This window comes from Medicago truncatula, chromosome 3 (assembly GCF_003473485.1).
Source record: "Medicago truncatula cultivar Jemalong A17 chromosome 3, MtrunA17r5.0-ANR, whole genome shotgun sequence".
In the NCBI taxonomy this organism is placed as follows: domain Eukaryota; kingdom Viridiplantae; phylum Streptophyta; class Magnoliopsida; order Fabales; family Fabaceae; genus Medicago; species Medicago truncatula.
The window spans coordinates 54309888-54324128 of record NC_053044.1 but is presented as its reverse complement, the minus strand read 5'-3'; the positions used below and the strand labels follow the sequence as shown (position 1 = coordinate 54324128).

The following is a 14241-nucleotide window of genomic DNA, read 5'->3' as shown; positions in this document are numbered from 1 at the left end:
TTATACATTAGAAGGACTAGAAACTACCAACATTTCCTGCTACAGGTCTACATAGAAATTTCCATAGGAATGTATTTGATAAATCCATAGGAATGTTCCATTAGTATAACTCTTTCTCTGGCAATCAAATCAATAGTCCCCGATCCCGATTCTTCCTCGTAACTGAATTCCACCTCTTCCGAATCAACATTAATCAACTCAAGCCAAGCTGATGAATAAGCACCGAATAGGCCACACCAGCACACTTTCATGGAAACATTTGCAACTCCCTTAAATCCAGAACTGAACTCTTTGACAGCCCCTCCTGAATTGAACATGTTTTGATTAAACCAGTAGGGAAAAATTTGACAGGGACTATCCTAAAAAGTTCGTATTCTCAGGATTTCATGGTAATTCGAATGGAAACATCATTTCATTTGGAAGGTAGACTACTTTACCTGCAAATTAGTATCATAAACAAAGAAACAATTATACAAAAGAAGAAGTGGTGTCTCCTGTCCATTTATCATCTGCAACCGTCAACCGATAGTCGATATCTTTAGTCCTAATGGCTAATGATGCCAGTGATTGTGCCTGGATTCTCATCGTGGATAAGATTCTTCTTTTTAACTTTCACCAACCGGCTCCTTGACAATTGAATACCTCAATAACTCCAGAATGGTCATTCATGTTCCGTATCTTTAGAAGAATACAATAACAGAATCCATGAGTAACGAACAGGCTAATATATATATATATATTAACTGGTCAAGTAAGTATATTAGGTACTTAGAGAATTGTGGATTTTTTTTTACCTTTTTCGATCTCTAGAAGGACCAGCAAATAAGAAATCCTTGGTTAAAGTTGCGGTATTCGGGCTTGTCGCTGCAAAACATTACAAATCAGAAGGTAAGATATCATCTATCTAATTCGGCTGTGTGTGCAACATTAAAAAAAGAAAGATTAAAGGATATGCAATATCAATGTAAAATTGTTTTACACCACAATCATTCACAACTCAGCATGACAACAAACAATTACATAACTCCTATTTATTTAAAAATGACACAATGTGAATTGTGTGAGATGCAGGGTCTCTTTGCCGGAAACCATCTGAAGCTCTAATAACAGCAGAACGCTTTAAACTCCAGCAAGTAAATTCATTAAAATAAAGTCATTATTAATGTATAAACCTAGAGGAGGTTTGATAAACTTGAGTTGTAAAGAATTCTTACCTGTACAATCTATCTGTACTGTGACTCATGCAACAAATGATTCCATTATCAGGAAAGTTCCTAGAGATTAATGCCTTTGGAATGCCTGATGATATCTCCTAGCAAGTTTCACCCTCCCACCATCCAAAAGATTCAAGGATATTCTGAACATCAACTTCAAGTATATATGCATTGTATACGGAGTATTATGTTTGCTTGCTTGTTCGCTTTAAGTCCCACATGACCTAAATATTTCACGTTTTGAGTGTGTGTATAGTCATAGAACAGGCAAACAACAAGGCTTGTCCCTTTGGGAACATCCGATAAAATTGGAACGATATAGAGAAGATTGGCATGGATGGCCCTTGCACAAGGATGACACGCACAAATTGAGAAATGGTCCAATCTTCTTTTAACATTTTTTTGTTGTGTTTATTGTGTTGCATGGTTATCTATGAAACATAGACGCAGACATGTCGACACCAATAATAATTTTAAAAAATAACATAATTCAATGTTATATGTATCGAAACCGTTTCGAACACGATACACCGCGACAACACCTCTTAGGAGTATTTTGCTTCATAGTTTGTTATAGATAGATAATTTTATTTATGATTGTCACTATTATTATGCATAGATAGTTTTATTTCAGTCTTCCATTATGTTATGTCCATTCAAATGCTTCACACAAGTCGTAACCAAAAAAAAAAAGCTTCACAAATCCACATAGCATAGCTTTCGATTATTTATTGAATAGAAATTTTCTGATATATGTTGAACAAGCAGTCTCTTGAGTGGAGTTGTTGAAACATTGTTCATTCATGACTTTGACGAATATTAAAATATGTATATTTTTAATAAAATTCAAGAGCACTGGCATTTTCCTTAATAAATATCTAAATGTTTGTCTTGGACTTTTTATTTACGTTCCAAAAACTCTTTTTCTCTTCTCGTTTTTACGTTCTCTTCTTCAACCCTGTTACCCTAAATCACCCTCAAATTTATTTTTCTGTGCTCTTTTATTTTAAGTAAATGATTATAATATCTAATTTTTTTTATTTTTTACAAACGAATATAACAATATAATAATAACGATAAAACACACATCATGATCATGGGTCAAACTAGAAAGTCACTCAAAAAACAAAAACACATAAAAGCATAATAAATCTACATTGCAGCCAAGTTTCATTCATTCAAATGCCCATTGATTTTCCCTTCGAACTTCTTCCTCTTCCTGCGGAGTGAAATCGTTCTCGATGTTAAAAGTGTTTCGAATTTCCTCCGGTGTCTTCCCTTTCATCATGTCCGCCACAGTTTGGCAAGTAAGATCCAACAAGCTCTTGATTTCCAAATAGTTTGCAGCATCAATGAGGTTGAAAAGCGTACCCTTATCAACCTTCACAAATTCAGCATCCCAATCCTCAAGATCATCTTCTGAAGGTTTTCCATCAGAACTTGCTGCGGCGGCATCGACATGCTTCTTACAGTATTCAATCACCATAGCCAAAATATTTGCGGTGACGTCCTGAAGAGGGATTGCTTCATTGGCACAATCTTCCTCGATCATATGCTTGATCACCTGCGATTCACGTGCCACCATCTTGGAAACTTTGAAGGTTTCGCCGTCGGAACTGTTGAGAGTGATCTTCTTGGTGTATGAAGACATCGTGATCGTGTTTGGGGGAAAGGTGTGAAATCGCTAACTCTAATTTTTTTTTAATTAAAAATTTGTTTGTGAGACTGGTATGAATTGTATTTCTCTTATTTATAGGCGTTTTGTTAGAGAAATTTTCAAAATATATTTGAAAAGTTGCAATGGTTAAATAGAGACCTTTTAGAGTAAAGGTGTAATGCTTGACAATTGAAGCAATGCAACCATTCATGAAACAAACTCTTCCAAAGGTTTTTTCTCTTCACTAAAGGGACATAAGGTTTCTCCATGAATAAAGGCACTTTGCAGAAAAATATAGAACATCAAAATTCTTAGCAAGTGGACAACAATTCAGAAGATAGTACTTAGTAGTATATGTTTGGACCCACCGGTCACAGCTACAGTCTACAAGTAGCAAACATATGCTATTCTGAAAATTAAATTTCAACGGTCCTTATATTTAGTTTAAAATAATTGCAGTCTTTTGAGGAAAGTCAAGCAATGATTTAACTATAGCTCAAAATTTTAACTTATGCTGATAAAAGGTTGTTCAATGATTTTCTTTCTGCACATAATAATTAGCTAGTAGAACCTTTATTCATGAAATACTGAACAATCACAGGGGACATGTGGAGTATCAGTCAATGAATAACAGTTTAATTATGATACTGTTGATGACTGACTGAATAATGCCAGTTTTAAGTATCAGTCTATCAGATTATTCCAAGTTCTCAATTTAAAAATGATAAACATACTAAGAGATAAGCAAGAGATCATGACCTAGTTTGGATGAGTTTCTATGATTCTATATTTTAGGAACTTTCAAATTTGCAATTGAGATGAGATTATTTGGTTATTGAAATTAATGTTTTACTTCTATTCTATTTGTAGATTATGGCTGGTCGTAGAGAACTGGCAATGGTAGACTCCTCATAATTGTGTGCTTTCTATAATAACTTTAACGATAAGTTCATGTCAAGATCATAGAAAGGTTTGTATGGCCTCCTAATATATGCAAAAGAATTACCAGTCTTGGTGCATGCAATGCAACTATTTGAGATGACACAAAAAATAACACATAAAAATATAGTTTCTTAAGGTTATCATTTAAGATTTCCACTTAAGAGGAAGCATCAAAATTGACAAAGAAATTTCCGATGTACAAAACTTGTCTCAACTAGTCAGTCCTACTATCCTATGTTATCACTCATACATGAATTATAGTCTGTTCAAGTGAGAAGCTGTATGTAAGAAGACATCTTCCTTGCAGGGAATTGTAAGACCACCCATTGGATGACAGTAGCCAAATTCCTCTTCAGCTTGGCTAAGCAATTCTTGAAATAAAGGCTCATTCAAGAATGATATTGGAATCAAGAACCTCTTCATTTTCTCTCCAACATACACTGCAAGATAGCCTTTTGGGACTTCCACTTCTTTGCTAGATGATTGACTTGCACTAAATGATGATCTTCTAATACCAGGTAGGTGAAAGTGAAACCCCGTTGTTTTTTTTTTCTTCACGACAGAATGATCACAAAGTAGTAGAAGAAATATGCGAATTTGAATTATGAGCTTCAAGGTAAGAATGATTTGTGTTGCTTGTAAACTCAAGGATGGTTATATATATATATATATATATATATATATATATATATATGGGGTTTGCTAGAGCACACCTACTAGTTTTTATGTGGGAGTGTTTTAGCAAGCTACATCTTAAGGTACATTTAACTACTTTTTAGTTATAACTCCCTAAAACACACCTTCTAAAAATTAAGTGGGTGTATTCTAGCAAATGCCTGTAGGAGTTGCTAACATACACCCATTTATTTTTTAGAATATGTGTTTTATCAACATTCACCTTAAGGTGTATTTAACAACTTTTTAGTTATATTTTTGCTAAAATACTCCCACATAAAAATTAGTGGGTGTATCCTAGCAAACCTATATATATATATATATATAACTTTGTGAATGGGTTATAATTCAATGGGGTTTAATTGGAGACATAGCTCATTAATGATCACATAGCACTGTCTTGGAGGTTTTCATTGAGGATTAGACTTGTGACAGAGACCTGCTTCACATCTTTCAGAATTCAGACAAGCTTTAAACAAATCATTATCAAGTATATTTTGTCGTTGTTTCTATAGGACAGGACAACTGGTAGCTGTTAATGCTTGAAAAAATCTATCAATAAACCATGAAATCTACTTGGAAGCTGTTGCAAAGCCCTTCTCATTACGAGCTTTATTTTTAGGCACTTTCACATCCACGATGGGGATGGGGTCAATCTCAATGAAGTGGGACATATATTTAATTGCTCTCTGAAGTGTTAAGCGATAATTCAATCTTTGAGAAATACCTCTAGACAATATCATGTGATCTCTTGTGAACCTTAGCTTGATTGTCTCCAACTATACTCTTCAACAACTAAGTCAAGAAAAATAAATATGCACAGTTCATAAATAATGTGTTAGGTGTATGGCTGACATTCATCAACAAACATCATGTTACATTATCAATAGAAGAGAACATGTGCCATGTCTGATGCTTGTGTGAAAAGAAATGAGTAGGCATTGATATATAGCGGGTACTCTATCGGCCATTCATATTGCGCTCCTATTGAACTTATTGATCCTTGACAGAGGCATCAAAGACAATACCATGTGATCTCGTGTCATGTGCCATCAAAGACACTGTCCCTCCTTTACAACTTCACAAATCACTCGAGCAAACAAATATAGAAAGATTTTGCTGAAATCTGAGAAATTCAGTTTTTTCTTCAAAATATTTGAAATGGGTTTCCGTTTACCTGCCATTAGACGAACTTCATTTACAGGTAGCCAAGCATCATCAAAAGTTGTGAATGTGCCAAAGGGCTATCTTGCGGTATATGTTGGAGACAAGATGAAACGGTTTGTGATCCCCAAGTCATACTTGAACCAAGCTTCATTTCAAAACTTGTTGAGTCAAGCAGAGGAAGAATTTGGATATGATCACCCAATGGGTGGCCTAACAATTCCTTGCACAGAAGGTGTTTTCTTGCACATTAGAAGTGACATTTTGTACAAAGTCATGATTTAGATTTGTAAAGAATTTTTCCCCTTTCCTGCCTTTGGAATGGGTTAGCATTGTCCATCTGAAGGACAATTTCAGGAAGAGATTGTATGTTATTATTTACTTTATTTCCAATTCTAATCATAATGACTTGATATATTCAACACCTCAAAGGGCTTCTATATGCTTCTATTTTATAAGTTACAAAACTAATGATTGTTTGGGATAAAAATATGTATATACTACGTTCATCAAAATTCAAATTTCAGTCAAATCTGTCCTACTTCACTTGTGTTGAAGGCGAATATGCTGCGAATATACAGACTGTGTGAAAATTTGAAACATATTTTATTCAAAGAAGAAAAAAATGAAACAAATTGAAGGGAGTAGTTTTTTTTTAGGATAATTGAACGGAGTGGTTATTATAGATTGTGATGATTATAAAGGGTATATTTTATTACCATTTTACGTATTATTTTGGTCAATCTCTCTACTCCTTTTGCTACAAGGATGGATGGTACAAAATGAAACTTTATAATCACTAGTGAATACGGTTTTACTTTTAACTGTTTTTAGTTAATGTTTGGCTCAATTGTGGAACTAAATTTCGTGGTATGATCCTTCTCATTCTGCGATTGATATATAGGCCATTTTTGCAGCTAGATCAACAATGTGGAAGTAGCCCATCCATACAAAGTTACGGCAGTTGCTTCAGATCAAAATGATTGCGGATTTTTTGCTTGTAATTGGAGATCCTATAACTGAACAGGATCAAATTGATGTTGTACTTGAGGGATTACCAGAAGAGTATAGTCACTTTGCTGTGATGATCTATGGAAGCCCTGATTCACTCTCAACCCTCTCAGCAAACAAATCCTGCTACCTCAGTGCAGAATTCCACTTTACCAAAATAAAGCACGTTAAGATAAATAAATTGTTATAAAAAAAAGTTAAAAGTAAAATGACAGTTTTTTTTTTTTGCACCATCCCTGGACCCAACTCAACCTTAAAAAACCATCTTATAAGGTGAGGGTGTCATGTCACTATTTATCTTCATTCAATGTGGGGTTTGGGTTTTTCCCAGTAGAAATATATCCTTTCTAATCATCAGAAGTTTGCTTTCAGAGTTTGGGTTTGCCCAAGTTGATGATTGAATCTCACTGGACTAGGAATAGTTGGAGGAGTTTTCTTATTTATCATAGCCTAATTCATCTGCCTAGATGAAGAAGCAATTAATAGAAGCACAATACATGTAAAAAAAATTGTGAGCTTAGATCCAAGATACTTATCAACTACTTTAGTTTGGCTGAATGTTTTATTAGGCCAGAAATTTGCAGGAATATTCGAGCTCGATATTGCTTACAGCACATTCTCTTATGTCATCATTATAGTAAACCAAGAAAAACTAGATAATGTTTCATAATTTCTTTTTCTTACTTTGCCAAGGAATCACCAGTTTTTGTAATTTATAAAGAGAATCATATTGGAGTTGTTGAATGTATTCTGCCAATATGATTAGAAAATAGAAATAAATAATAACAAATAATTTGTTCCTGAATGAATTTGTCATTCAGATGGACAATTCTCCATTCCAGAGGTAGGAAAATGAAACAAAATCTTTACAAAATATAAATCATGACTATTGTACAAAATTTCCCTGCTAATCTATGTCAGTCTCCTTTATTGAAAGATTTATAGCTCATTGAAGCGAGAAGTAATTTGCAAGAAGACATCTTCTGTGCAAGGAATTGTGAGGCCACCCATTGGATGATCATATCCAAATTCTTCCTCCACTTGATTCAACAAGTTTTGAAATGAAGCTTGGTTCAAGTATGACATGGGGATAACAAACCGCAGCATTTGCTCTCCAACATACACTGCAAGATAACCCTTTGGCACATTCAATACTTTTGATGTTTGGCTACTGCTAAATGAAGCTCGTCTAATAGCTGCTGGTAAACGGAAACCCATTTCAAATGTTTTGAAGAAATAAGATGAATTTCTCAGATGTAAGATAAAAGTATCCAAGTTTGATTGCTTGAGTGATTTGTGAGTGTTGTGAATGAGGACACAATATTTATAGTTTCTAAGAGTTTCTTGAAATCCCTTTGTTAGAGAAATGATTGCTAAAAGGATGGGGGCCATGAGATGAGATATCACATGGGGTTGTCTTAGATGCCACTATTAAGGATCAGTAAGTTCAATAAGAGTGAAAACCCCACCTTTGGAATGAAAGGTTCATGTTAAACTCAATGCTTGTATAGTGCCTACTCATTTCATTTGAGGCATGCATCAGACATGGCACATGTTATCTTCACATTGATGACACAGCTCAATGCTGATGAAACCTAACGAATTATGAGAAAAATATTAGTCATACACAAATACACTATTCATCAACTGTGCATATTTAGATCTTGAAGGGACATGTTGCAGACAATACTGATGAGTCATTTATTATCTATTTTAATATGTTATTTAGTTTTGTTTTAATTAGATTTAAGTTTATTTTATTTTAATATTATTTCCTTTTCGAGCTATTTTACTACAATTGCATATTGTTATATTTCAGAAACGAATATTTGATGAATTGAGTCTTGAAGCAAAAGAAAGGGGTTTTGGAGCTGAATCGGTACGAAAATATGAAGATTCGGAGACAAAAATATATCTCCCTCAAGTTAGAAACTTGGCACGGCCCGTGCTAGGCTTGGCACAGCCGTGCCACACTCCATAACTATTTTTGCTGCTTTGCTTAGATTTTAAGCTACTCTGTTTTAGTTTACTTGTGGAACATTCTAGTGATTGCTTAGATTTTAAGTCGAATGTAAACTATAAATAGAGTAGCTAGCCATCACAAATATTCATCTTTTCTTGGAATTCAATAAGTGACAATTGTCTTTCTAATAAAAGTTCTTTTCTTTTCCTTTACTTTCTCTCTTCTTCTCCATGTCTACGATGAACATGAGTGAGTAGACTTCTCTTTGTCTTGGGATTGTTGGATAAGTCTAAATGACATAATCCTAATCAAGCCAAGCTCTAAGCCTTAATCTTATGTAACTCTAATTTCTTATCTAAATTCACCGCTTTAACATGGATCAACCATTATCAAACTGTGGAAACGAAAGTGGAGGGTTTGATAATTGTTTATCCATCATCTCAAATATCAATTCATAAAACGAAAGTGGAGCTTTGATATTCGAACAAGTGAATTTAGACAAGGATTGCAAAGACAGCGAAATAGTCTTTGCAATCTTTGAGACATATAGTTTCGATCTTCAAGGAAACTAATAATGATCAAGTCAGCGAAATAGGCTTGGTTGTTAGAGAAACCAAAATCTAATAGTAATCAAGTCAGCGAAATAGGCTTGGTTGCTAGAGGAACAAAAGAGAAACTGTCTTGAGAAATTAGGTCTAACATAAAGTTATAAGTTTATAGTTTGGTTTGTGAAGGACCTGTCATTTAGATAAACCAATGATCCCAAGACTCCTTTTATTATATTATCTTTCAATCTTTTGAAAACCCCAACTTGCAACTCGATTCTCCTCTAATCATCATCAAAGGTTGATTGAATTAAACTACTTCCTGTCGGAACGATACTCTTTTATTACTACTTCGGTAAGACCGTGCACTTGCGGTTTTATCCTATCAAATACACAAGCAGATTTTGGTTCACAAGAGATCACATGATACTTCCCAAGAGGTCTTTCTCAAATATTGAATAATTGCTTAAGACTTTGAGAGAGTTGGTTGTAACAAAGGCTAAAAAAATTTGATAACAAAACTGTAGGTGGCCTACAAAATTAATTTAGCTGACATAGACAACAATGATTGTGGTCAATTGTAAGGGACTGCAAAAAGAGGATAGAAGTCCAAGTTTTGATTTTGTCGTTATTCAAGATTGACATCTGTTGTTTCCTGATAATAATGAGATTCAAGTGAGCCATACTAATCAAAATTAATTTGAGGTAAGGTGTCAACCACTCATCTTTGTGATGCAAACCTAATTGGTTAGATCCACATTTCCGACCAAAATACCTTATGAATTATCAATTTATGATCATTTTCCGTGCAAAATGTATAAAAATTTGTACAGAGATAACCAGGATGCAAGTCCACCGATCAGAATTAAATGCTATAAGCTCAAGTTTTTTGGTAACAACAAATCTCTGAAGCTGACTGATTCTACAATGTAAGCCGCTTAAAAGTTAAAATTCCTCATCAATTTTGAAGAAGATTTAACAACAACCAAGTTAATTGGAACACTGCCTTGACAATGCAGTAAAGCTTGCAAGAATACAAGCTATGTCATAATTTAAATCCAGCTAGTTCTGTGGAAGAGTGAAAACTCGAAACATGATGGATCTTTTGATTGTTAGATTAAAATTCAATCATGTTGCAAGATTATATCCATATGAAGAAGATTGGCAACAGCTTCGAAGTATATTTCATGGTTGGTTGAATTTCAAGCAATAATAGCAACCAGTTGTCACATCCCCAAGGACAAAATACTTGTTATGTTTGGAGATTGTCTGAAACAGGTCTGTTTCACAAGCCTAATCCTAAGTGAAAACCTCCAAGACAGTGCCATGTGATCATTAATGAGCCATGTCTCCAACTAAACCCATTGAACAACTCATTCACCATACAATTGGTTTTCGAAGTCTATATATACACATCATTGGGTTTAGAAACAACACATACCATTCCTACTTCAAAGCATCATAATTTATTATTTCTACTACTTCTTTGAGATCATTCAGTCGTCAAGAAACAAAACAAGAATGGGTTTTCGCTTACCTGGTATTAGACAGTCATCATTTAGTGCAAGTCAATCGTCTAGCAAACAAGTGGACGTCCCAAAAGGCTATTTTGCGGTGTATGTTAGGAGAGGAAAATGAGAGGTTTTTGATTCCAGTGTCATTCTTGAATGAGCCTTCATTTCAAGAATTGTTGCGTCAAGCCGAAGAGGAATTCCGTTACTGTCATCCAATGGGTGGTCTTACAATTCCGTGCAAGGAAGATGTGTTTTTACATACAACTTCCCGCTTGAACGGCCTATAAATAAATTCATACCGCAAAAGTTCAGAATAACGATAACATAACACAATAGGATTGACTACTTGAGACAACTTTTGTATATCACAATTTTGTTTTGTTTATTTTGATGTTTCCTCTTAAGTGGAAATCAGAAATGAGAATCTTACAAAACTATATTCTTGTGAATTTAGCTATTGTTTTTTGTGTCACCTGAAATACTTGCATTGCACAAACACGCCATCCACTGATTTTATGGATACTGTTTGTTACATACTCATTGATATGGTGATGCAAAATTGGTATATGTTACAAGGATATACAACAAAACTTGAAACAAATAAATATCTAAAGAAAACCCTTTCTTTAACCTATAAAGATTTTCAACCTGATTGGCTCATAATATAATTTTGAAAACAGGCCAGTAGAAGTTAAATTAAAATGACGAAAAGAATATACCACATAATAAAACGTCTTAGTTCTTACCAATTATTTATTAAGTTGGATTCTTCTTGTGATGTTGGAAGAAGGTGGAGGACACCATAATCACATGGAGTTCTCGTCAAAGTTGTTGTCCTTAAACACACATATAACGGAAATCCTTTAATTTGAATTCCATGCAGCCTCAACTATTCATAAAAGTGTATCTTGGCTAAGAGTCAAACCTTATCATACAAAACAGAACCAAGAGTCAAATAATCATCTCAATTCTTTAAGGCTAGAAACTCACCCAAACTAAACTGTGATCTCTTGCCTCCTTATATCTGTTAACCAATTTTAAATGGAGAACTCTGACACTTGAAGCAGTAAGTCATCAACTGTACAATAATTTGGCTCTGATACTTGAGTTACAAAAACCATCAGGCCTTCTTTGGAGCAAAAGAAAAATAAAAAATATTATTGAACATTAAATACAACTCGACATGTTCACCTAGAAAGCCTCGCTTATATAGTAGTACAGAAGAAGACATCACATGCCAGTTTAATGCAGTTTCATGAATCAAGGTTCTACTGGCTAATTATCTTATATGCAGAAAAAGTCATCGAACAAACTTTGGTACAAGTTCAAGTTTTGATCTATACTCCTCCTTATGTCAAAGCAGTTGTTCCTAGACTTTCTTCAAAAGACTGCAATTATTTAAAACGAAATATATACAGATGTTGAAATTAAAAATTCAATTATCAGAGTACAGCTTTTCTGCTATCTGTGGGTTCAAACGTGTACTACTATCTTCTGACTGCTGACCAAGACTTTGATACAGGCTCCAAGTTCCCTCCTAACATTTATGAACCAACTAGCCATTACCTTAGAATTCACACTACAACAGAAATTTTTGGTAGCTAGCTATATGTCGGCATTGAGCTGCGCAGTCAATAGGAAGAACACATGTTACATCTCTAATGCATATCTAAAAAATATGACAATCCATAAAAGAAATTTAATTTAAATCTAGCCATCTCATTTGACTTCCAAGTGGGTACTCTGCTGGCCTTTCTTTCAAATAGTGGGGCTTATTATATATGCACTCTTATTGAACTTGTTGAGCCATGATTTATGGAGAGACATCAAAAGACAATACCATGTGTTCCCTCATCTCATGGAGCCCATCCTTTAACAATAATTTAATTTCTCAAAGAAATGGATTTGAAGAAACTCTTGAAGACTATAAATACACTACTACTTTCCATCACAAATCATTCACATACTCAAGCATCAAAAGATAAATACTCTTTTCCTTAAATTTGAGAGGTTTAGTCTGTTGTTTGAAACATTTAAAATGGGCTTCTGTTTACCAGCAGCTATAAGAAGGGCTTCCTTTAGTAGTAGCCAAGCATCAACAAAAGCGACAAATGTGCCAAAGGGATATCTTGCAGTGTACGTTGGAGAAGAAATGAAGCGGTTTGTGATCCATATGTCCTACTTGAACCAAACTTCATTTCAAGACTTGTTGAGTCGAGCAGAGGATGAATTCGGATATGATCATCCAATGGGTGGCCTCACCATTCCTTGCAGAGAAGAGGTTTTTTTGCATATCACTTCTCGCTTCAATGGGCTGTAAATCTGCAGCTGCAAGAGAGTGACATAGATTAGTAGTGACATTTTGAACAATAGGCGTTTTTTTTTTACACTTGTAAATATTTTTCCTTTTCCCGTGATTGGGAAAATAGGTGAAAAATTGTCTAAATGAATGACATACATACATACTGAGTAACATTATTCGTCAAATCATGAATGATGACACAATGTTTCAACAACTCGACCCGAGTGACTGTTTGTTCCACATATATCAGAAAATTCATTGAATAAATAATTGAAAGCTATGGTATATGGATTAGTGAAGCATTTGAATAGACATACTGACGTCAAAGAAAGACTGAAATGAAACTATCTATACATAATGCAATACCGACAGAACAATAAGACCATCCCCAATACAATGGTAATACATATCTATCTATAACAACCATCCAACAAAATAACCAGAACAAGAATTGTAATACTTTGATGGAAATACAGGTTCAAGGAGACAATAACCCCCAATTTCAAAATATTTAACTAAAACCCTAAACGCGAAAATCAAAGAAGAGAAAAGGAACCACCGAATGGAAAACGAAATTAATTTGCAGAAAAGGGAAGAAGAACATACCTGAACGAACAACAAAAAAAAAAAAAAAACATTCCCAAACGAAGAAGAAATCGGGAAAAAAAATCCAAAAAAATTTGAACCATTTCTCGAATTGTGCGTGTCATCCTTGCGCAGGGGCCTTGCTAATCTTCTCTGTATCGTTCCAATTTTATCGGATGTCCCCGAAGTGACAAGCTAAGAGGTGATGTAGTGTAATATAAAGACTAAAATTTTCACATATTTAGTCGATGTGGGACTAAGAAGAAGCCCTGTTGTTTGTTTACTTCTCAACATACATTCACCTGAACAACCAAGCAACCTACTTCCAACTCAGAAGAAGTTCGTCGTCCCTCTCCTTCACACTATTCAAACTCTCAAACAATGCCAATCATCATATCATAGATACATACATACGTACCTGGATGATAGAAAAGAAGCTTGGGTCCTGTGATGCTACTTTCACACGTTTTTTTTTTCCTTTTCTTTCACAGTCCACTCAAAAGTAAAGGATTTAGCGTGAATAATTTACTTTAGAGAGTAAAGTAACTAATAGTAACGGTATTAATAAATTGATGGTTGATATTATATATGCACATATATAACAAATAAATTAAGGGGGATGTATTGAATTATGATTCTATGGGATTTTAAAATACTTTTTAAGTATGA

The 14241-nt window shown here is 34.3% G+C and overlaps 1 protein-coding gene, 1 long non-coding RNA gene and 2 other non-coding genes across 6 annotated transcripts; 1 reads left to right on the top strand and 3 right to left on the bottom strand.

Annotated features, from left to right (window-relative positions):
* Nucleotides 1-1497: 1497 nt before the first annotated feature.
* Nucleotides 1498-1604, top strand: LOC112420604 (U6 spliceosomal RNA). The gene has a single exon (XR_003010777.1). It is a non-coding gene; the product is annotated as a U6 spliceosomal RNA (small nuclear RNA).
* Nucleotides 1605-2315: 711 nt separating this feature from the next.
* On the bottom strand, nt 2316-3203 carry LOC25490092 (SKP1-like protein 1A). Its single transcript, XM_013606526.3, has one exon. It carries the CDS (start codon nt 2863-2865, stop codon nt 2389-2391), a length of 477 nt encoding a protein of 158 aa, XP_013461980.1. The 5' UTR covers nt 2866-3203; the 3' UTR covers nt 2316-2388.
* A 4531-nt stretch (nt 3204-7734) lies between these two features.
* Nucleotides 7735-14038, bottom strand: LOC112420438 (uncharacterized). 3 transcript variants are annotated; one of them, XR_005645356.1, is made up of 4 exons: nt 13594-14038; nt 11432-13013; nt 10709-10966; nt 7735-8258 (listed from the first exon to the last, which is right to left on the bottom strand). It is a non-coding gene; the product is annotated as an uncharacterized lncRNA (long non-coding RNA). The 3 variants fall into 3 exon arrangements; XR_003010508.2 differs by lacking the exon at nt 13594-14038 and having other exon boundaries at nt 11432-11574; nt 11676-13542; XR_003010507.2 differs by lacking the exon at nt 13594-14038 and having other exon boundaries at nt 11432-13530.
* LOC112420603 (U6 spliceosomal RNA) lies at nt 13662-13764 on the bottom strand. The gene has a single exon (XR_003010776.1). It is a non-coding gene; the product is annotated as a U6 spliceosomal RNA (small nuclear RNA).
* Nucleotides 14039-14241: the final 203 nt, after the last annotated feature.